The 25198-nt window shown below is 37.2% G+C and overlaps 1 protein-coding gene across 4 annotated transcripts in view; it reads right to left on the bottom strand.

The window, feature by feature from the left end:
- Positions 1 to 25198, bottom strand: part of LGR6 (leucine rich repeat containing G protein-coupled receptor 6) — a 134606-nt gene that overhangs the window by 51017 nt on the left and 58391 nt on the right. For all 4 annotated transcript variants that reach the window (XM_087889289.1, XM_087889290.1, XM_034414192.3 and 1 more), the window contains exons 3-4: positions 23696 to 23767; positions 11245 to 11316 (exon numbers count right to left, since the gene is read on the bottom strand). In XM_087889289.1, coding sequence (XP_087745415.1) covers positions 11245 to 11316; positions 23696 to 23767 — 144 coding nt within the window. The remainder of the gene's footprint in view (positions 1 to 11244; positions 11317 to 23695; positions 23768 to 25198) is intronic.

Consider the following 25198-nt stretch of genomic DNA (forward strand, 5'->3'; position numbering starts at 1 on the left):
TGGAAATCATGTGCAGCATGTGTTAACGAAATAATTTGTGGCTTATTCAACAAACTATGATGAAGCACTTAGTGACATGTCTGGTTTATACGATTCAGATCATATAAAACTAGACGCATCACTAGAAGCCAAAATCATAAAACTATGTCTGATTTACTTTGGCTATGTCATGGGTGCAAATTCATTGGAGAAGTCAATGATGCTAGGAATGGTTAGTGGAACAAGAAGAAGGGCAAGCAAAGAACATGCTGGCTTGATAACATCAAAACTGTACAAAAATGAATATCCAATATTGGATGAATATAAATGAATATCCAAGAAACTTTCCTTGACAGGGTAGCATGGAGAGCACTTGCCTATAAAACCACTAAGAGTTAGACATGACTGAATGGTTAAAACAACAAAATGATTAAGCAAACTAGCTTTCTCCAAAACTAGTGTCTTCAAGATGCATTTGGACTAATAATTAATATCTGGACTATTTTCAGAAATTGCAACCAATTTGGTCAACATATATAAGTGCAGAACATTTGAAGAAACAGCAGCTCACTAAACTGGTTGGGAGACAGTGGAGCTTGATTTACACAAAAGCGGTGAAAAAGGAAAAAACACAGAACCATGTTCAGACAAAAGAAAAAGAGCTCCTGGAATCTAAATCTCCATTGCAAACACTAGAAAAAGTTCTATAATCATTCAGCATAGCAGGCACAAAATGAGGCTTTTCCTCCTCCCCAATTCATCTCAAGAGGTGGAAAAGATCTAGGCAGAATGAACAATGTATATTTTACATTTTGTCAGTCCCTGGTTTGAATTAATCTGAGAAATCTGTTTCTTTATACATGCATGAAGGTAAGTGCTATACAGAGTTGCAGTGGTTGTGCTGTGATTCAATGCTGACATCAGTGATTAGAAAGTTCTGACATCAGATATGGAGCTGGAGTAAAGATGCAACATCAAAGTGGGCCTGTCTGTGGATTGACAGAAAACAGGGTAAGGCTTATCTCCATCCCACTTAGGACTTCACTCTGCTTTGGTTGTTCCATCAGTGTATACACTGGTAATAAAATGGTGAATTGTTCTGTTAATCAGTTTGTGACAATGATGGTGTACGCAGGCCTCTCAAACTGGCAGCCTGCGGGCCGGATGCATCATGCGCAGGCCACACCCACCCTGGCTCCGCAAAGGCAAAAAACATCATGTGACGCGATCGAGTTTGACACCTGTAGTGTACTGTATCTCATGTTCCATCAGAATAGACACATTTTTGTGAAAGCTTATGATATATTAGAACTTTAGTTTAAAAGGGATTATGCATAGTTAGTTTTGTTTTAACAACACTATTAAGCACTCTGTATAAGATACCAAAGGTATGGAATAGCATGACCTAAGTATTAAAAAAAGCATTAGAAAAAAATAGTAAGATCAGCTATTATTCTTCTTCTTGTGCCATTGGACGTTGGCGATCATGTTGCAATCCTATTTTTGTCAACAGCCGCATGAAAAAGTGCTGCTGAGTTTTGTCCAAACCAATCCCTTAGGTTTTGAAGCCATGATGTTCTTCTTCTGCCTGGACCTCATTTGCCTTCAATCTTTCCCTATGACCAGCTATGCAAGGCAAATAAACACAGCAATGAATACTTCATATTAAAAGTTACACTTGTAATGGGCCATCTCTGCCCCACAAAGCAAAATAAAAGCTACATAATTATTTATTTTTATTTATAGCCTGTTTTGCATTCAGGAGTTTAAAATAAGATACACCGCACTGAGCAACAGGAACACTGTGTGTTAAGTTGTTCTGAAAGAAAATGACAAGTTTGGTCATCCAGTAAGCTTCTTTTGCAGAGGGTAGACTAGAAGCTGGATCTTCCCTGTTGTAGTCCAATATTTTTATCTCTACACCATGCTGAATCTTATTATAAGTTATAAAAATATATTTAAATGTTAAAGATGCTGCTTTGGCCAAAAATTATGATAATGTGAGGTTAATAAAGTTTCCATAGATTGTGCCAGAATAGTATTTAGAAATATTGCAATGAAAGAAAATACAGGATTTATAACCTTTGTAAGACTACCTGCATGGAAAGAGATGGGAAAAAGCCTTAGACTAACAGATGGCAAAAATATGTGCTTGCTGTGTAGAAAACTGTGACTGAAAGTGTCTGTAAACTATTGTTTTCAACAGTAAGACAATCTTTCAAATACATCATCCAGATAGATCTTCTTTACAATAGCTAAACATTGTAGTATATTTTTTGCAGATGTGTAATCCAAAAGTTTAGTCAAGAAGAACAAGTTATATGTCAGTCTATTTAAAATGTTTGTCAGTAAAATATGGAGCTTTATTTCAGAAAGCATGCATACACATTGCAAATATAGTGTGTATCAAATCATAGTATGCAAGTTGGTATGATGATTATGTATTTAGTTTCTGTTGCTAGTTTAAGAAATAGATAGATAGCCCTGTGAGAAACCTTTTGCCACAATTAATCTTCAGGATGGCAGTGTTGTGGCCCGTCGGCTGCCAGCAGAGCTAGCAACAGAGTCAGACAAGGAGGAGACTGAGGGAGAGCCTGGGCCAGCTTCAGAGCCTTTGGAAGGCTGTGATAAGGAAGCAGCATCAGAGGCAGAGGCAGAGCCTCTGGGGCCTTCCGTCCTCCCCATTTGGAGAGGCAGCTGTCTTCGGGGCCTGAGCTGAGTGAGGAGGGAGAACAGATGGGACCCATCGCAGATGCAGATGCACGTATGCGTAGAGAGGAAAAGAGACAAGAGCAAAGGAAAGCAATAAGCCAGCTCTCAGGGAAAAGCAGACCTAGACGCTAGCCAGCCCCTCCCTGGCTGGGAAATAAGTAGTAGGGGTTTGGGAGTGGCTGGTTGTCACAGACAACTGTTCATTTTCTAGTATGCAGCAAGCAATTCACATTCCTTGGACAAAACCAGGTTTGTTGGGACTAATTAAGTTTCGTTTTTGTTTATCCATGTGAATAAAAGACTGTTCCTGCCCTGTTTTGAAAAGGGTTTGTTTTACTCACTTACTTGCGAAGGCTAGATCAGAACAGGTTACTTTGCTCCCATTTGGATAAAACGAATTTCTTTCTAACTACTGAAAAAAATTCTTAACCATGACTATAGGGTGAAGCAATCTAGGCAAAAGTACCTTATTCAGCTCTGAATTTAGGTGGTCAGATAATTCTCAGACTATAAAGTAATAAAAGTCTTCAAATTAAGACTGGATCCCCACTTGGATTTCCCCTTGACACAGTTGTCCTTTGATATCAGTTTCCTTCCTTGACCTTATAATTTTTGCTACTAAGGAATCTTCCACTACAAGAAGGGATGTAAAATAATTTTGCCACAAAATTCCCTGGGAAAAGATTTGGGCATTGTGCTCTGCTCCCATTGACTTTTTTCTAGCCTAACATCGAAGTCCAGCTAGCATTTGCCCTTCTCTACTAAAAATTCTATGGAAAAAAAAAGGATCTGAAAATAGGTGTGCTTTGTGCCATTAAGAAATATGAATAAATAGTAGTGTGTGTGTTATTGTTTTAAAACAGAGCTTACATTACAGACATATATAATAAAGGGGCTTACATCAGTGTATCCTCAGTGTATTTTCAGATTACGTATTTTAAATGCTAATTTTTTTTGCTGTGTAAAATAATAGTGTTGTTTCAAGAAAATTGCCATTCTAGGAGATGCTTCAGAAAATTCAAGTTACTTTCTTTTATTTTCATTTGAAAGATAACCCCCAGGAGTTTGTCTGATCTTTTAATCCAATCAGCTCTCTTATTTTTCTCATTCTTACTGAAAATACCGTAATTATAACTTATAGCACCTGTTTGCTTTGAAAATCTTTTGCTTGATGTTAAGCTGGCAGAAAAACAGGCAATGTACACATCTGCTTTAAGTAAGAACTTGTAACCACAAAGTTGTTAATTAGCCTGACACACGACTCTCACAGGGTATTCATAGTGTGTTGTTACCACACCTAGAAAACTGCTGATAGACAGATGCTCTACCAGGGAATCACAAGTTGATCCTGCAGTAAATAAAGGATCTTATTGAACATGTAACGTAAAAATTACCATTGGATGGTAATTTTTGATAGGCCAACCAATTTTTTTTTTAAAATAATCTTTATTTACATTTTCGGTTAAAAAGAAAAGACAACACAATGTAAAATGACACACAAAGAACAATACAATAATAAACAAGCATACTTCTATGTAGTACCTTAATAAACAAATATTCGGTACTATAACTCTATATTATAATCTGGTGAAGACAGAACAGTTTATATACCTTAATACATCAATTAGGTCTATCCGACATCACTTATCTTATATAGTATAAGTTTCTCAATAGATATCATTCCTCATCTAATGTGGGTTATAGTTTCCTCTTTTCTAACCATTTATAAAAATTTTCTCAAGCTAAACCTACTTGTGTTTGCTTTCTATCCTTTAATTTTTTAGTTAGTATATCTGCTTCTGCACATTCTAATTTTTTTTTTATAATAGCCTCCTCTGTTGGGATATTTTGATTTTTCCAGAGTTGAGCGTACATCAATCTCGCCGCTGTAATGATATGTAGTTCCAAATACCATAAGCCCCTTTTTATATTTTCCGGCTTGGAACCGAGCAGGCATGTCTCTGGTCGCCAATCAATTTTTAACGTTAAAACATTAACATTAAAAGCCCTCCATCCCATTTTATTGACTTTGAGCGATTTCCAATCTTTCTCACCTTTCTCACCTTCTCCCACTAACTGCAGTAGTGGGAGGCTGTTGCTAAATTTTTCCACAGGCATCAATTTTGCCACAGGTGCCTTCAGAAGAGAGTTATATTATTGCTAAAGAGCACTATTGCATCTAAAATGGTCTTCCAAATCTGGTGTCCTCCCAATATATTATATTTCAGTTCTATAAAACTAAGCTATTAGTTTTATAGAAACTAATGGCTTAGTTTCTATAAAACTAACTATTAATAGCCATTAAATTCTGGATGCTAAGATGCAGCATAAAGTTTATAATCTCATCTGTTGAGATTGGTATATTATTAGTGACAGAACTGCTTGAAGTATATTAATACTAGGTGCCCTATAGGATTTTTAGAATTTTGTTTTCATTAAGACACAACTGCCAGCATTTTCTGTTTTTCTTCATATTTGATGAAGAAATGTCCATGACCATCAGTACTCTCACAAAACAACTGAAACCAGCCCATATGGAAATGTGTTTGCAACAATGGAGTAAGAAATGATTGTTTTAAAACAGTCCTGAAGCTGGTGAACTGTTCTGACATAGAGCCAAAGAAATATTAAGGAAATCTGTATATAGCTAACAACCGGTAATTTTTCAGATATGTGACCTCTTGGTTTCTTGCAGTGAAAAACATTTGTGGCACCTCACTGGCCCTTTCCTCATTGATTTGTAGTATTTCTAGTGTCACAAGCCATTACTGAAACAAAATAGAACCTGTCTTCATTAATTTTATATTGACACAATGGTAGTTAGATGATTCCAGTTGATTTTGTGAGTCACTAGCAAATGTATTAAGGCATAAAATTTCTGGAAGGCACAAAAATTATAATATATTTAACACGTTACAGGATTCTTTGTGATGTCAAACATTAACATGGCATTCTAAAAAACCAAAATTCTTCAATACATACTATAATACTGTACTTTTAAAAGTTATTGCATTTAAATGTACTTTGCTATGTACAAAGTGCTTCTTTTACATTATATTCCTAATCACAAACCCAGTACAGTTGCTCTATTTTGAATCTAGACAATCTAATTTGTTATACATTGTACGTCCAAGCTAAAATATGTAAACTGTAACCTTGGATTGTGGACAAATTGTGTGCAATTGTCATGCCTCAAATCTGTAGCAGATTTTATTGCTTTATTGCTGGTCTTCTGGATGTTAGTGTAGATCCTTACCCCGATAAGAAGGCCAGTAGCAGGTGTGTAAACAATGCCCAGGTGCAGACCAGGCTAACCGACCTTCTTTGAAAAGACAAGCTCTTCTCAAAAAGGGGTGGAAGAAAGCAAGCAAAAAAAGGGAACAGTTTTGAATTGCCTATTTTTAAATACTTAAAAGCATACTGCATGTACCCATTGGAATTCTTGTGGGATCATCTTGACCTTTGTCTTAATAAATCTTATTAATCCAGAACCCAGAAAGACGGCTCCTCCTTTATTTTCAGTCTTGATTGTCTGAACACTCAGCTCAGCCCCAATTCTACCGCAAATTAACAGGATAACAGAGTCATAAAAAGTTTTAGTGTTTGAGAGTTCTGACACTGAGCGTAATAATGGCATCATAATATGTTTTTCAGAAGATGTTTTCTTCCTCCAAATTATAGACATACAAATATCATGGAAACATGCTATAAGGACAACATGTTCAGCCTGCCCTGCACGCAATCTGTAAAGCTTCCATTCCAGCATTTAGTGTGGAATGCTTTCTGGTATATTTTCTGGTTTTTGGATAGTATTCTATGAAATTACATGCCAGGGTCCTAACTTCAGGAAAGTAAAAAAGCCACAACCCTGGTAAATGGGATTGGACATATAATATTTGAAAGCCGCTTTACAGTGATATATGATATATGAAAGTTCCATGTTGGAGATAGAGATGTGTGTGTGTGTGTGTGAGACTTGTGGAACTCATAAATACTAAAAGAAGAAAAGTCTTTAATTCAGATCTGATTTTTTTCCCAATGAATGACCATCCTCAAGAGGAAGAGATAGAAATAACAGAGAGATATTTGGCATAAGACAATTCTGAATAAAAAGCTATTTGGCAGCCCCCATGAAATCTGAGGAAATCAGCTTGGCTTGAGATATGCCTTAATTCACAAAGCAGTCTGCTAAGAGGAAAACCATTTACTCAACAACTTTTCATCTCTTTCACATCAAACCTAATTTATCCTAATAAGCACTGGTCTAATGGGACTTAATAAGGGCTGGGAACACTCTAAAGAGAGGTTTTTTCCCCCCCTTATTAAATCTGGCTTTAGGAAGAAAATTGTCACTGTTGAGGGAAGCTTATGTCAGAGTACAAAAGGAAAGAGGAGTATCTGATTCATTTTTATAAAATGAAATAGATCTGAGGCTGGTTTGTATTAAAATTGCCTCCATTTTGCCTCCAAATGTCTACTAGGGATGAAAGTGGAAGAGTATGTAATGTAGGCCATTAGTAGCTGCAGCCACTGTAACTTTGGCAATGGTGCTCCTTAGCATAGTGGCTTGAATCATTTGAGTGATGGCAGAGAGAACTGTAGTTGTCTAGAGATACCCCAAAGTAGGTCCCCGTGAGTTCACAGATCAGGCCAGATAGGCCAGATATACCATTTGAAGTTAATTGTGACCCTAGGTGTTGCATGTTTTTGTCTCCAAATGTTACAAAGAAGGATTATAAAAATTATGTTTATTGATATGTTTGGTTCCCCATTTCTGACATAACATACAAGAGAAAATTCAAAATAAAACCCATGTTTTATTCAAAGAGTGCACCGATCTCACAAAAAGGGGCATGGAGTTCCAGTGCCATTTGCAGTAGATAGGTTAGCTTCAGCCAGACTTGGTACAGGTAGCCCTCGATTTACGACCATGATTGAGCCCAAAATTTCTGTTTGCTTAGTGAATTTTGCCCCATTTTACAACCTTTCTTGCCATAGTTTTAAATGAAGTTGTTAAGTTGATGAAACGATTGTTAAGTGAATCTGGCTTCCCCATTGACTTTGCCTGTCAGAAGGTCACAAAAGCTGATCACATGACCCTGGGACACTGCAACCGTCATAAATATGAGTCAGTTGCCAAGGGGCTGAATTTTGATCACATGACCACTGCGATGCTGCAATAGTCATAAGTGTGAAAAATGGTCCTAAATCACTTTTTTCAGTGCCGTTGTAACTTTGAACCAGGGGTGGGTTCTACTTACCTTTACTACCGGTTCGCAACGGCATGCGCAGATTGCCAAATATGATGTCAGGGCGGGTGGGCGGAGCCTCCAGCTGCTTTTACTACCAGTTCTCAAGAACTGGACAGAACCGGGAGCAACCCACCACTGTTTTGAATGGTCACTAAATAATTCTTGTAAGTCAAGGACTAATTGTATTTGACACCTGATTCTTCTACTGAAGAAATCAGAAAAGAGGCTTGTCAAGAGATTCCCGATCTAGATAAGGGTGCACTGTTTTTACTTAAAGGGACAATATTGCTGCTTTCTAGTGCAGTACAAGAGAAAATCAGGATAATCCAATTCTTTGTAAAGAAAAATTAAACCCCTCTTTTTTCTCCTACTGCAAGTAATTTCAATACATATAGTATGTGGTTTTATCTTTATTTTTGTCTTTCCAAAGCTACGCTGGTATTTTCAGTATTTTCTCCTAGAATGGCAGATGAAGTGGAAGCAGAGATGAATGCCACCCATAGTTTGTTTGGGTATTGGCTCTGAGTCATTTTCCTTTCCATATACGGATTCACATTGACAGATAAAATTAAGCCATCTTCTCTCACTACAAATATTAAAGATTCAAATTCAGCCAACACATTGTAGCTCATTGTTGAGAGAGAAAGTAAATGCTTCATTTACTTGGATGCTATCCAGAACCCATGTTTGTGGAAGTAAGCTCAAATCATCTCTTTTGTATGAAAACATGGTTGTTTTGAAAGTAATTGTACATAAATCTGAATGGGATTTCAACTGTAGAGATATCCCTTGTTTTGCTTTGAGAAGACAGTGCCTGCAAAGAAATCCCATTCTATTTTTCTTTCAGAATCAAAGTGCTTGAGAAAGTAATCCTCTCCATTTCCTCATAACCTTGCCTTCCTTAGAGCTGAAAATTTACAGAGGATTAAAAATAAAATTACAAAATCTGGATTGGTGATTTTAATCATGTAAGGTATACAAAAAAAATTATGAAGTGACCTATTTTGAAATAGGATCATGGAGGGATTGTACAATGAGTGGCACTGCATAATGACTTAACAATGTAAGGCATCTGTCATGAGGAAAATCATTTTCAACTCTCTAAAGATTGCTTATTCACCCCAAAGATGAATGTCTATATGATGCTTTATTAACGTCTACTGAAGACCAAAAAATAAAAAATAAAAATGAAGAGGAATATTTTAAAGAGTATTTTATGCTTGTTATGGTTGTTACAGGTTATTTCTAGACAGATAGTAAAATCATAAAAGGATTAAGCAAAATTATCAGCTTGATCTGAAATGGACAGAGTTAGTATCTAATAATAGTAAGTATTTCCACATATTTTGAGAGGTTTTGATCGCCAATTCACAGCCAGAGGCATTTCAACTTAAACTTGCCAATATTAAATAAAAGCCTCTGATAGAATAAGCATTTTAACCATGCTTATAGAAAAATATGCTTATAAAAAACCATGCTTATAGAAAAACATTATTTATCAAATTTAGATCCCTGTCCATCTCATCAAAAAGGACTCTTATAAATATATTATTTATAAAAATAATTTATAAATAATATAATTATTGTTTTAAAAAATTAAGAATCACAAAGGCTAGGAGGACAGTAGACTTGAACAGTGGAGCTACCTTAGTACCTTGCTACAAAATCATGCTACCAAATGGTGGCACATCAAATTATTGATCAGAATTGCATCAAATGATTTTCGTTTTTAATCTTTTCAGTAATACTGTAAGCCATTCAGAGACTCCAGAAATAAAAAGGCATATCAGTTGCAGGGCTAGTATATTTCTAGATCTTCTAAGAAGACAACTGAGCCTGATTTAAATCAGGCATGAGAAAAAAACATTTGGGCTCACTTTGGCCGTCCTTAACAAATGGAGGACAGGACGAGAAAGCAGATAGGGCTGGCATTTTCTACTAACTGGGATGATGAGCATGCTTAAGTCTGTACAGGTATCAGGAAGAAGCATGCTATGAAGCACCAGACAGCTGAATGTTAAAAAGAAGCACCTTCCTGACTGCAAGAGCAACTGGATAGTGCTAATTATTCTGCTACAATTATTATTAGACTTTGTTATTTATTGTAAATATTTACAGCCATTCCCCAATCCAAACAGACACTGGGTGGACTACAGTAAAGTCAAAACAGGAACAGGATATTAAAGAATTAACTAGGGCATTTAAAAATCAAGCCAAGGAATTCATTAAAATATGATTACCCTATAGGAAAGGACTCAATAAAATATATTACAACTGCTATGAATGGGATCATATTTTCTTACTTCCATGCATAGAAATGTGAGAGGAATTTTGCTAACCAAAGTCTTTTGGCTTATACGCTGTCAACATTTTTCAATTCCTTTCAATTCCAAATCAGCAGCTGATATTGTCTTCAAAGGAGGCAAACTTGGAGAGAGAGTTAGGACATAATGAGACACTCAGAAGTGACAATGCAGGGAATTGCTAGAACACAAAATGGGAGAATGTGGTCTGAGAGTGGGAATGGGACAACTTGCCACAGTTAATTTGCTGCGGACAACTCACCATGGCCAACTGACCATGGCCAACTTGCCATGGTCAACTTGCCACAGGCAATTCATCATGGCCAATTCATTATGGGACAATTTGCCACAGCCAACTCGCTGTGGAACATTTTAACAATTCTATTTAATTATTTAAAATAAATATAAATTATTTTAATTTTTACCATTCACATTTCATTCTGTCCTTCCTTTTGCATCCTTTCTTTATTGATTCTATTCCACCATTTCTTTGTTATTAGTATAACTCTTGCCCCACAGCGAGTTGGCCATGGCAAATTGGCTGTGGTGAGTTAGCCGTGGTGAGTTGGCTTTGGAAAGTTGGCCATGGCAAGTTGGCCATGGCAAATTGTCACACACCCTCTGAGAGTAGCATCCAATCTGCATTAGCAGAGCTTCTCAGCTTGTGCTAAGTCAAAAATATTGGCCCTTGTTTGTATTATTTATTTGCTCTTGACTCCATTCATTTTGACAATATTATATCCTGACATGTTGCATAAAGATTAATATGGAGCTCAGGCTGCAGAATTGTGCAAAACAAAAACTTTTAAAATTGTTTGTATCAAAATCAACTTCAAACTTTTCTGATATATTATATAATATTGCTTCCCTGTTTATTTCCTACTCAGGTATCAGAGCAAACACTGATTGGATTTCTATTTCTTTCAAGCCAACAGGGGAAAAAAACACCCTTACTTAAAAGTTTCCATAGTTCAGAATGACAATCCACAAAGACTTACAGTGACTGAAGATTAGGAAGATCCCATAGAGCCTCTGCTGGAATTCGAGTGATCTGATTATTCTGTAACATCCTATAATTACAGAAATAGAAAGATAACTTTTAAATGTATAACTTTTAAAATGGATAACTTCCATATAATGAAATATACCCATTTCTTTTTCTAAGCAAGATTTTAGACAAAAGTCACCATCTGAGGAACAAACCTCTTACGAAATAAGCAGAAGATTGAAGAATATTTGGGGGAAAAGCCCAGGGTTTATACAAATTAATAGGATAAGTACTGTAATGTTTAGTCCAAGACTAATGTTTTTACAGTTTTACAATCCAGCACCATTTGATGCATGTTTTTACTTTAGCTATCTACAATTTACCAAATGAAGCTTTTATTGTTGGTATTTATTCATTTGTTCCATCATTGGACATGGATTTGAAAGAGAAGTCCTTAGTCCCAACCCCCAAAGAGTTTACAGTATAAAATTTAGCATGAAGGAAATGACAAATGAGAAGACTAATAAGGCAAGGGTGAACTGGATATCTCCAGCTAACATTGTTCTGCAATAGACCATGTAATAAATTATAAAGAGGATTAGGAGATTGAAACAGCAGTTCCAAGTGAAAAGTGGGTCTTGAGGAAAGATTTCAGGGAACTAAAGTGATAAAGGCAAGCTGGTGTTGAAAGAGAAGTTATATGTTTATTCTGTGGGTACATGGTAATACAGTGGCTAGAAAATTGGATTTTGATACAATTTTTTGAATGTTTTAGTGTGAATCTTTCACTGATTTTTTTTTTAAATTGCATAAACTTTGACAGATTATTTAAACAGGAGTTGCACAAGAATAAAGATACAAAAAGAAAAGCAGAAGCCACCAATTACTAGTAAAACAGAAATAAATACATTGTGCAAAAAACCAAAACACTTTTGGAAGTGCATTCTCTCCTTCCTTTCCATTTATTTCCCTAGCTGCTAACCATTCCTCAAATACTGTACTTTGAACATTAAACATTTGAAGTTATTGCTAGGATTTATTTAAATAATTTCATCTATTATTTTGGATTGGTCTCTTACCTTTTTTCTTAAAAACTGTGTTTCAATATTTATCTTGCTATATGTAATATATCACGTATAAGTGAGTCAGTCTTATTTGAATTTATTTATAATTTTATTATGAATATATATGGACAGTCATTGCCAATTTTACCATTCTCCAATTTTGGGCTTCCAATCTTGTATTAGCAAAATCTCACTTTTCCAATATTTTAACAAAATTGTTCTTGCAACCAACAATAAATTTCTTAGTAAATTGTGATGCTTTTCATATATATGTTTTCTAGCGCTATTCTTAATAAAAATATTTGTGGTTTCAGTTCAACTTTTATGTTTAAGAATTCTGATGATGATATTTTGATGTATTTCTTTCCAATACTTTTGAAATTTTTTTTGCATGACTACTACATGTAAAATGTTACTTTTTTATATAGCATTTCCCACATTTGTTGTTATATGATTTGTCTACTTTGGTGATAACTGACAATGATATATGCCATCTGCAAAACATTTAACATCAATTTCCCCTGAAATCATAGCTTAGAGTACATTTTATTGATTTTTTTTTTATATTGTTCTTCTGTGATTGCTTCTTTGAAGTTTTGCATTCACTTTATCCTGCAAAATTTAATTTGACACTTGTCAATTTTCTGGACAAGTCCCTACAGTTTTCTTAGTAATGTTTTGGGAAGTGGTTTGTTGTTGCCTTCTTCCTAGGGTTGAGAATGACTGGACCAAAATGACCCAAATGGTTTTCTTTCCCAGGGCTGAACTAAACTCCCCATTTCCCAGTTTCTAGCCTAGTATCTTAACCACTACATCAATTTGGCTCTCACTGTAGGATTGCATCGGCCACTATTCCAGGTTCAAAGATGCATGCAATTTGGGACCTGCAAATTAGGCACTGTAAAATTAATAATAAAATTATGTTGAAATTATCTGACTATGTTGCATTTATTTTCTATCAAAAAATATACCTTTCAGATATTTAGAGCTGGTATGTAAGTTAAAGTAATGAAAGTAATCCTTGTGTTTCTCATATAGGTCTTTTTGAAGCTCTATGTATTACCTGTAAACAAACTATCATTCCACCTGATATCATATAGGTATTCCCAGTCATCTGCTCCATAGCTGCATGGAGAAAATATGAGAAATGGACGAAAAGAAGGAATGGAACCCCACATATTCTGTTATCACTTAAGCCAAGAAATTTTGAAAGTTTATAGAACTTGAGTTATTGTAACAAAGGCTTAGTTTAGTAACTGAAGATGGAAGGAGGAAGCTACAATCTTTCACTTTCTCCTCTGTTTTCCTTGTTGCATCATTAGAATACAATGGCTGAGCCTCTGATAAACCACCAGAGATAAACGACAAATGTTGTAGATAAAAGGGGAAAGGAGCTACGCTGTGGGGGGCCATGTAGCTTGTTTCTGTCTATGGAACAATGACTTTAATCACAGGGTTTCATGGACACTGTGTCATTTCTACTGGGAGTGGCCTACCAGCCGCACAATTTTTAGTAAACATCTCCAGCTAATGATAGACATTTGCATTTACTCAAATAAACAACAGAAGCACAACGTGGACCATGCTCATCTCTTGGCTGCATCATTTTATGTCTTTGGTACAAAAATCAAAAGGAGACAAAATGGTGGTTTGGAACAATACGGTAACCCTCTTGGTTAAAGATCAAATTTGTTTTGAAGGGGGACGGAGCCATTCAAGTAAGTCTCACATGGAAAACATAAGCTCCTGCTTGCTCAATCATCTTGCAATAAACACTTCTCGTAACCGCTAGTGCAGTTAAGTAGCTAATTTGCAAGTGAACCTGAGAAAAATGGAAATAGGGTGAGTTCTTCCTTCAGACTGCTTCCAAAATGTAAAAAACATACAGCTCAGTTCAACCCAAGCAGAGTTCCATGAAGTTCACATCTACTTGGAGCAAGGACTTGCTAATATCATTGTGAATAGCAATAGCAATAGGACTTAAGACTTACATACTGCTTCATAATGCTTTTAAATCCCTCTCTAAGCAGTTTACAGAGTCAGCATATTGCCCCCAACAATCTGGGTCCTCATTTTACCCACCTCAAAAGGATGGAAGGCTGAGTAAACCTTGAGCCAGTGAGATTTGAACTACGGAACTGCAGCTAGCAGTCAGCTGAAGTAGCCTGCAGTACTGCACTCTAACCACTGCACCACCTCTGCTCATCAGTGAAGATAACTGTGAAGATAACAGCTTCTATTTCTCTGTATTTTCATTATAAATGTCCACCTAGCAACCTCCTTACTTTGTATACAGCTCTGCAGTGGTGGGTTGCTACCGGTTGGCCCCGATCGGGCGAACCGGTAGTGGCAGCGGGAGGCTCTGCCCACCCGCCCGGACATCTCTGTGCATGCGCAGAAGTGTTGCACATGCATGTCCACAAGCGAACCAGTAGCGATGGGATTTGAAACCTACTACTGCAACTCTGGCTGTAACAATGGAAATGAAAAAGAAAAGGCATCTTCTCATCTGATATGGCAGCATGCCAATCCACAAAAACATTGAGACATTTATCTTTGTAGGAGTCTGATATAAGGAATAGAAGCTGGGAGGGAGAAGGAAGGCTTCTTTCACCACCACCACATCTGTTATTGGAAGAGGGGAGTTTATGCTAATGTGAGTGGGAAGAGGTAGAGCAGGAGTGTTAAACTGGTAGCCCACAGGGGTCGGCAGGCCACGCCCACCACAGCTTCGCGAAGGCAAAAAAAATCACGATATGTCACATGACGCCACAAGTTAGACACCAGTGAGATAGATAGTAATTTTTAATTCATCATGCTTGCACCATGTTTTCAGTAATTATTGAATGTTAATAAATTTGCATTTCCATGCTAGGAAACAGGGATTTCAGCAGCAACTTTATTGACAATAACAAAAGCCCACATTCTGGTGGGATTAAAAAACTACTATGTGGTATGATAACCCAACTGGATCCCATTAATCTCACATCCGGAGATCATTGCTTTACAAAGAAGTACTGTGAGCTACAGGTGATGAGCATTATAAATGCCGCTAATTATTATAATGAAACCACAGGTTATTACAGTGAAACCACAGCCTTCACTTGATCTGCCCTATTATCACAGCAGATTTTTGAAAGCAGAAGCAGGATGATCTTTTTAGCTGCCATTGGCTTTTATTGCTCTGATGTCAGAGAGAGTCAGGACAGTTTTATATCAGCCAATTGAATACTGGAGAATTAGAATTGGAATTCTGTGATCAAAAGTACCTTTTGCTAAGTCAAGCTATGATAACTTGAAAATGAAAGTATAGGAATTGAGCCTACCTTATTGCGGAAAGAGACTTCAGAAGTTTAAAGTTGCTACTTATAAAGACATAAATTGCTTGAGAAGATGGTGTAAAATCTTCCAGTTATTGATTCCAAGATAACACCAGCTGGACTTTTATTAAAAGTACGGTCTTGTATAGGAGTGCTGTGTGAGCAAACAATTATTATATTTTCTGTGTCAAAACAGTTTTTTAAATTTTACTAGGATTGTAATTGGGCAAATTGGTGATTTTTCTTAGCATTGAGAGCTCAGCAGAAGAGACGATGGTCATGGATCACACTTGAAGTACATTTGAGGGATTGGGAAATGGAAATGTTGGCACTATGGAAGCACCATTCAAAAGTTTGTTTTGGATTAGGAGACTCCATAATGAAATATTTTTTAACTCTTCCTAATCCAGGAGAACCTGAAGATCTGTTAGATATAGTGGTAGGGTCCAAAAATCTAAAACCCATCCCAGACTAAGACAAAATATGATTCCCTTACAGGTTTTCAGTATGAGTATGCTGTTAGCTCCAATGCTATTATTAAACGACTGAGTGGTTTTGGTGGCAAGAAGCATGTTTTGTCAACTGAAGCTGCTAATCCAATTCTCATTCTGTCTAGATGTGCAAAATGCCAGCCATGGACTAATTTACTCCCATTTGGATTAGTCTAATATTGTACACGGGACTGCCTCTGAAAACACTGTAGAGTTTTCTGTTAGTAACTGAGATCAGGAATAATGAATTCTCCCTTAGCAATCCAGAGAATGGCTAAATAAGATAGGACCTTTCTACTGACCCTTTCCCCCTTCTCTGTTGGAAAGTATTTTCCTTTGTGAGGCACATCTAGTACAGCACTCACTTGCAGCTTTTCAGTGCTCCTGGGCTGATATTACTGACATATGATTGCAGACCCTAATTATATCATTGTTTTAGCTTGCTTTTGTTTATTTGTTAATCTTAATAAAACTGTGCTACATTTACGTTACAGAGTTAATGCTGAAGCACTTCCACACAATCACCGTCCTTGCCAATCTACTCTCTCTGCAGCAGCTTGACAGTGTCAGGTAAGTTTCCCAATGCTGAATTCAATTGTCCCCTGTTGGTTACCCATGTTTGCCAGTTCACGTGAAGGCAAAAAAAACAGCATCTATTGGCTTGTTCTTCATTTCCTATGATTTGGAGAGGGCAAAGATATATATATTTTAAAAAGTCATCTATAAATTAAGTTCCTTTTCTCTGGGTTGCTGTATATAATGAAAAGACTACACCTCTGTTCTGATGGTATATCCAAACAAGATAAACAATAAAATCTATGTGAATTTGGATTCTATACAGTCTATTTCAGATGGCACATAACACAAAATGAACCTTGGAGAATGTAGGAGCCTGTTGCTCTTGCTTTTAGTCCTCCCATATGGATTAAGATGTTGTTCCCAAGCCATATGTATGTAGACTCTGTTTATAAGGGCTGATAAACATTCAGAAATTGGAGACTGCCAGTGCAAACCATGGCTCGGATTTATGCTGTTTGCTCTCCATTAGAATAGGGTTGTAGGATATGAATTAATCAGAATGAATGGACTGCTTGCGTTTACCTTCTTCAATTATTAGCACAGACCATTGTGTTTAGGAATTGTATGTTTCCGGTAGTAATCGGTAGTAAAACCGGCGGGAAGCTCCGCCCACTGACCCTGACATCATCAGAAGCGATCTGCATGTGCACACGAGCAAAGCGAGCGCAAGTGCGCGATCCCGTTGCAAACCAGTAGTAAAGGTAAGTAGAACCCACCCCTGGCTTACATGTACACTTGCACTGTAACAAATGCAGTGCAGAACTCTGAGGCTGTTCCCCTTCTTCTGCGTCTTTATTCACTCTCTTTAGTTTTAATGATTGGAGAAGATGAAAGGGAAAGAACTATAGATCAAGGGCTGTTCATCTACCACTCCAGGGAAGGATTTCAAGAGACAACACTGATTCATGTGCTTCTCCATGCCTTCTGGGGAAAGCTATTCATTTAGTCATAGGAATGTTTTCCCACACAGTCAGCCCTCACATCTGAAGCAGCCTCTAGTCTCCTGCCTAATTGACTGACACTTTGTGAATCCAATCTTGATGGCTCCATGCATGTTTTCTGCAATAAAAACATTCTCTCGGCATGACGAGAACTGCCATGCTTCTCTAACTCGCCATACATCAAATCAGCCTTCTGTTTGCCAGAACTGCTCCTCTGCGCTGCTTCTCTGAAGTTAGAAGGAAGCAACGGCATCTCCCACCCCACTACTATAATGCTCTTTATGAGATGGATTTTATATGTCATTGTTGAATACTTAAGGAAGTGAGCTCACAATTCTTGTGGTTATTTTCCTTTGGTTCAAATCACATTCCCACTGTGGCTTCTTCAAACTGGCATGTTCACAGGTCAATTTGCAACAGGAATAAGCTCCACTGAACACTTGGTTTCTTCATCAAATTGGCTTAGAGACTAGATCTGTGTAATGTGCTGTTGACATGACACCATGTAAATAGAATTTATTTATCTTTTTAAAAAAATCTATGCTGCCCACACCCATGTTGTGATTCTAAATGATTTATCTAGAAGGCAATTTAAAAATTAAAATTGAAATAAAGAAGACATTATGAACAATTGTAAAGTAAATCAAGGCCCTACATTTTAAATTTTAAGGAGGAGGGGGCCAGCCTCAATTTCAACAAGGACCCATTTCTTAATGCAGCCATTGGCATGGAAAAAGAGAGCTATGTGGTTCAATCAGCAAAGGTGCTCGCTGAAAATCTGAACATACAGGGCAGGCTATCCATAAGTAGGCCAAGAGATGGGTTATATATTGGTCTTAAAGCAAACATATTAACATATTTCCCATGAATTAAACTTTGTATTAACCTGTTCATTCCAAATTCTCCAACTGATCAAGTGAATTGGAACTAATATTGCCACTCTTATCATTACTAAGTGAGACAAAGAAATACTGGCCATCATTGGTTTTATGCATTAGATATTGGGATGTTGAAACAACCGGACCATTTTAAGCTGGTGCTAAACATTCTGAAATAGTTTAGTGAGAATTTTATACCACAAAGACTTGACATTGATTAATCCATTTCAGAGTCCGTTAAAATCTTGTGATAGAAACAGGAGATAAATCTTGTCATAAAGAAAACAAATAATAAATATCAGAATCTATTTCAAGTCTTAGGATAAATTAGCTGACTAAAAATTCTTTGAAGTAATGAGGGTTAACCCAGAGGGGTGTGGTTGTGTGTGTGTGTATGATTTTATATATTTTAAAAAAAATATGACTTATGGCTCTTGAATCTTAAATATAGTACAGCTTTCAGCTTTGTTACAGTAATAAATGAATTATGCCAGATAAATACCTTTAAGCATAGGCAATGTGCCTTTCTTTCAACATTAAATAACAGAGATCAGAAAATAAGGGAGTGGACTTTCAGAGTTGATACCATGGCTGACTCTTAGGCAAGATTGCATCCTGACTAAAGTAAAGATTGCATCCTGACTCAAAGCCTGTTTTTCAGAGCTGAGCTCTAGCACTATAAGATACTTTCTGTATTTGAGCCCTTGGGATCCTTCTTTGTACTGCACGGTGGATGATTGGTGTGGCAGGTGAGGGTAGGACACCAAAACTCAGGACAGCCCTCTAAAAAAAATTCTCTCAGAAATTATGGCATGCTGGAACTGGGTGCTTAATCTGCATTCCTTGCCTGGAGCATCTTGGTTCTGATGAAAGCAAAAGTTTTCCAAAAAGATTTAATTGGTGGTTTTTTTCCTAAGCCCCATCCCAAGAAGTACCCTGAGAGCTTTGCCTCTGTGCCCTACAGCCTCTTCCATTTGCTATTGTGTCATTCCAGGAAAGAATGAATTGAGCATAGATGGATGCATGGGTCCTTGTAGAAACTGAGAAAGGTTGTACAGTCTAGAAATTGTACAACACCCACTTGCCTGGTAACAAGCTGACTCACAGAGCACCAGTGGGCCATTACAGGAAAGCCTCTCACCAGATTCACAGCGGGAACCAGAGACACTAAATTAACACGCATGGCTGCAAGCATAACATACGCCTTCAACAAGGCCAGTCTCACTATGAAGCAATATAGAAGAACTTTGCTTCAGGCAGCTTGTTCAAAAGGGGCACTAATTTCTCAGTTTCCATTTCATTGCAGAAACATGTCCCAGGCTTCTAGAACACTGCCTCATTTTTTATTACTGTTTTCATTTTGTGCTTCAAGTGGAAAAAATGTCCAAGATTCCTACCATGCAAACAGCAAAGGCTCATAAAAAAAAAAAAGTGAAAGAAATCCTGTTAAAGATGAACTTTCATTTGGGCATTTATTGTTTTAAAATATAGCTTAATTATTTATTATAGATTTAATTCATTTAATAACCAGTGGGATCCAGAAGAAGAGCTGTTGGGCCTGCCCTTTGGAACATCTTTTTTTTTAAAAATTTGATTTATATGCCGCCCTTCTCCAGAGACTCAGGGTGGCTTACAATGAGTTAAGCAATAGCCTTCATACTTTTGTATATTTATACAAAGTCAGCTTATTGCCCCCATAATCTGGGTCCTCATTTTACCTACCTTAGAAAGAATGGAAGGCTGAGTCAACCTTGAGCCTGGTGAGATTTGAACTTGCAGTAATTGCAGGCAGCAGATGTAAGTGGATGTTAATTAGTCTGCTGAGCCACCAGAGCTCCCTCCATCCCCATCGTTTTAGCTAGGTTGACTTTTTTTTTTAGTATTGTATTTATATTAGGTTTTATCTATTTATTTATTTTTATTTATTTACATATATTTATATATGTAAATATATTTATATGTCGCCCTTCTCCCGAAGGACTCAGGGCGGCGAACAGAAGATTGAAAAACAAACGACAACAGAATAAAATCCTAATTAAAACCAATTGGAAATCTAAAATAATTAAATAGTAAAAACCCCAGAATCAGAATCAGCCCATTTGATGGAATAGCCAAGTCTTTAGGCCAGTGGAGATCGGGCGCTGTCCAGAGCTCGGTAGGTAGCCCATTCCAGAGGGTAGGTGCGCCCACAGAGAACGCCCTACCCCTGGGTGCCGCCAGCCGACATTGTCTGGTCGACAGCACTCTGAGGAGGGCAGCTCTATGTGAGTGGACAGGACAGTGGGAGGCAGGCTGGAGGTGGTCCTGCAAATACCCCGGACCTAAGCCATGTAGGGCTTTATAGGTAAGTACCAGCACCTTGAAGTGGATCTGGAGGACCACCGGTAACCAGTGAAGCTCGCACAGGAGGGATGTAACATGGGAGTAATGGGGAGCTCCCATAACAACCCGCGCGGCCGCATTCTGGACCAGCTGGAGCTTCCGGGTGCACCTCAAGGGCAGCCCCATGTAAAGGTAGTTGCAGTAATCCAACCCAGAAGTAACTAGGGCATGAGTGACCATGCGAAGGGCATCTTGGTCTAGGAAAGGGCGCAATTGGCACACCAAGCGAATCTGTGAGAAAGCCCCCCTGGTCACGGCCGTCAAATGGTCTTCTAGGATTCCTCTAGGGAATCCAGGAGGACACCCAAGATAGTTTATAGTTTATATAATTTATACAATTTTATAAATAAATAAATGTAATAAATAAATGTTTTCAGATTGATTTCATAGAGGGGAATAAAACACATAATAAAATCCAAAATCCGAGAACAACAACAACAAAAATACAAGAAATGCAATCAAAATAGATGAAAGCAAAATAGCTAACCTAATGTGGGACAATGGACAATGGCTTTTTTTAAGCATTCAGTGTTTTAGGGCATTTATTTTAGATGGTTTATATAGGAGACTTTGGGCTGAGTAATTTCAAATATAATAATAAAAGTAAGAAAAATTCTTTTAAAAGGATTAAACAACTTTCACCTGAAGATAATTTATGCTTTATCTATTGCCATTACAATTGTCCTCAACTTTTTATCTAGTCCTTTGTGCTTATCTTTTTATTTGTTCGATATTCTTTTTAGAATTTTTATTTTGATGTAATTCTACTTGTTTAAAATGAATATTAATTGACCGTACACCAACAAGAACTTATATTATTGGGCAGTATAAAAGTATCAATAATTATAAACAAACAGGGCAACTGCAGTGTTGGAGAGCTTCTTCATGTTGTGTAGATCTTGGGTGGTGGCTTATACAAAGCTTATTCTCACAGCTGGACACCTAGTAGACCCTTTAACAGTCATTATGGGAAACATTCCTTCTGATCAGCCACATAGATTGCTAGAAGATTAAAGCAAGACAAAGCACATTTGGCCTGAGATAGGAGTCTTAACCTATACTAATCTCAGTATGAGGGCCACCTGGAGATATTTTTGCTCATATTTCTTCAGATAGTAAGTCTCTCACTTCAAAATGAAAGCTAAGATGATAATCCTTTTGTTAGAATGGGTGCCCAATTTGTCTGCTGTCAAGGAAGGATGAAGGTTATTTATGACTCCATCACAAGATTGCTTTCGATGCACTGCAGGATATTCGGGCAAGCATTGCCATTTGTCTCAAACTGCCAGTGCTCCCTGACTAATACCCTTTCAGCCTCAGGAGAACCACACAATATTTTTTTTTCTCTTGAAGCCCATGGGCAACTTTGCTACTGCTAAAACTGTTTTAGTTTCAGAGAGATTAACACGTTTAACCATTTTGCTGGGAAGTGCTCCAATGTATACTGATGAAAAGCAACTTTCCTGCGTGTAGTGTTGCCCTTGTTGAAACAGGGTGGGTTTTCTGTGGTTTTCTTGGTTTCTTTGATTTGGTGCCTAATGCAGGCTATGGATAAAGAAGCAACTCATCTCTAAACCCAGGGATTTAGAGTAGGATTTTTAGAAGGCCTCATGAACAGCCCTGCACTCTTTAATCCGAGGAGCAGGTTGATACCTGTACGTTTCATGTAAACATTGTCAGCTATGGTGATTTTGAATTGTGGTCGGGTTCCAAACATGCCCATGAACTAAAATGTTTATTGCAAAAGAAGAGATTGTAAAAAAAATATATATTTGGAAAAATAGAAGTTGAACCACTGAGAGCATAAATCCTTCACTAGAACCAGACTGCTGGGGCACTACTATGAAGAAAAACAGCCACCTGTCTTACTGTTTGATAATAGATTGGTTACAAAAGAATCTAAAAGTAATCAGAGGAAAAAGTCCTCCAGTTCCAATAAGGAGATTGGACCAATTGCTACTTAAACCCCTTAAGACCAATCCCAATATTCCCAGTACTAGGGAAGGTGTAAAATGAGAAAGTGGCAGCAATGCAATTATAAGCTAGTGCTACTGTTTTGATTCTAGAGTAAGGTAAACCCTAAGGCAGGGGTCCCCAACCTCTGGGCCACAGTCCAGTACTGGGCCGTGGCCTATTCGGACCTGGGCTGGACGAATGGCGGGCCAATGCACACACAGTTCAACTTGCATGAGCGGCAGGCCAGCATGCATGCACACACATGCGCAGCTCAATTTGCGAAAGTTGAACTGTGCGTGCATGCATGAGCACACTGGCTCACTTCTGCGACCCGGTTCCCTTCTTTCCCCCCCCCCCCGCCGGGCCACTGAACCACAAAGGTTGGGGACCATTGCCCTAAAAGCCTACAGATAATTATTTACTCTCCACATAACATAACCCATCCAGTCAAAGAAAATCAATATATTGTTGTAAGTACAGGGAGGTGATGAAGCTTGTGATAGTGACAATCATAGAATTCCAGATCTGTTTAAGAATTTTTATGCAGAGAGAGGCACACTTATAAGCTCTGACCATCCTGTTCACATGGGATTCTCTCATGAGCACGACCTGAAAAAGTTCGATGAAAGTTCAAACCCTACTCCTCATATCAAGAAAAGTTTAACAAGTAACACGACTGTGTTATAAGTGCCTGAATTTCTCAGAAGTTCAGACATACAGTATATAGTTAGAGAAAGCACAATCACATGACTCACATATACATAAAAAGCTTTTGGGAAGTAAAACTAGGGGTCCAAATAAAATCTAAAGACCAGTAAAGCAGTAGCAGTTAGAAGAAATTGTGACTTACAAAATTTTTAAATTGTAGAGGCCAGAAAATGCTCCTTCTGGAATTTTAGAGAGTTGGTTTCCAGATAGGCGCCTGTAATAAACAGAACAAACAAGGTCAAGATAATACAGCCAAATGTTTAACAGTGTCTTTTGTTAGGAAATATAATGATAGCTTGGAGTGAAGTGCCTTCCTATACTTTTCGGCAAGATAGAGCCATTATGAGGGGAACCAGAGGTCATTATAAGAGAAAGGGTTTTCTTTACAATAAAAGTTGCTTTCCTTCCTTCCTTCCTTCCTTCCTTCCTTCCTTCCTTCCTTCCTTCCTTCCTTCCTTTCCTCATACTAATGAGAGAAAATTCTTGAATTTATAGTCCAGATCTTATTGCGACAAATCTATATGATAAGATTAGGAAAAAATGCATTATCACAAACCATTTTTTTCCAAAATGACAGAAAGGATATTATTATAAATGGTTTATTAAGGAGATCATCCATCTTCAGACTCAATGTCCAGGACCAACATAAGGACAGCGTTGATCTCTTATTCTCTTTTAAGAGGTCCCTTAGAACTTATTTTTGGGTCAGGTGAGTCTTTTGCATTTCTTTTGCATTCATTGATATTTATATACTTTCTGGATTCCCTCAAAGACAATTACAAATGTGTTACGCTGGTCACTCTATTCCTGCATGCAAAAATATAAATCCTATTTGTTATGTAGATTTCTATTCTTCTCTGAAGTTTAGAGAAATTGTGTCTATAATAGTGTAAACAGCATAAGATTGTCTTTTTAACACAAAAAAGCAGACTACGACACATGAATTTTGTAGAAAATTATCAATTAGAATTTGATGGATTTTTAAGAGGGCAACTCATTGATATCACTGCATTTTATTTAATTTCTCTATCTGGAGTGTCAATAAAATATTGATAACACAGAAGCTGTGTCCAAATTGGTGCTTATTGCACTTCATTTTTGTGGTTTACCTATATTTGTATTTATTCTTGTACATACATGTATATATGCCTCTTCTTCCCAAATTTGGAAATAGATTTTTTTAACGATAAAGTTTATATGTTTTATCAATTTCATTCAGTGGACAAATAAGCTGAATGAAGGAGAGATTGTTTAAAATTGGTTACAGTGAATTTAAATTTTAGGATTACAAGGTACTTTACATTTAACTTCTTCAACAGGCATTGAAAATAAATGAGCTGTGTGGATACAATGTATGGATGCAGTGGTAAAAACTGTACATTTTAAACAAGCCAGTGAGAGCTCCTATGGGGAAGAACTAGGATAATAGCTGAAAAGAAATATTTGAACGCTCCCCACCCCATGCCTCATGGGAAGCCAAATAGCAGTGCAGGAAATTCTATCATTCTGGTATAGATATTGGAAGAATGGAACATTTGCTATTCTGTAAAGGAAATTACCAATTAGGAAATGAAATGTGACACCTGTAAATAGCATTTGTAGCAGAACACAGGCATATGTTTACCTATATGTATGAAGATACTTG

This window comes from Pantherophis guttatus, chromosome 3 (assembly GCF_059756535.1).
Source record: "Pantherophis guttatus breed Tessera chromosome 3, ASM5975653v1, whole genome shotgun sequence".
Taxonomy (NCBI): domain Eukaryota; kingdom Metazoa; phylum Chordata; class Lepidosauria; order Squamata; family Colubridae; genus Pantherophis; species Pantherophis guttatus.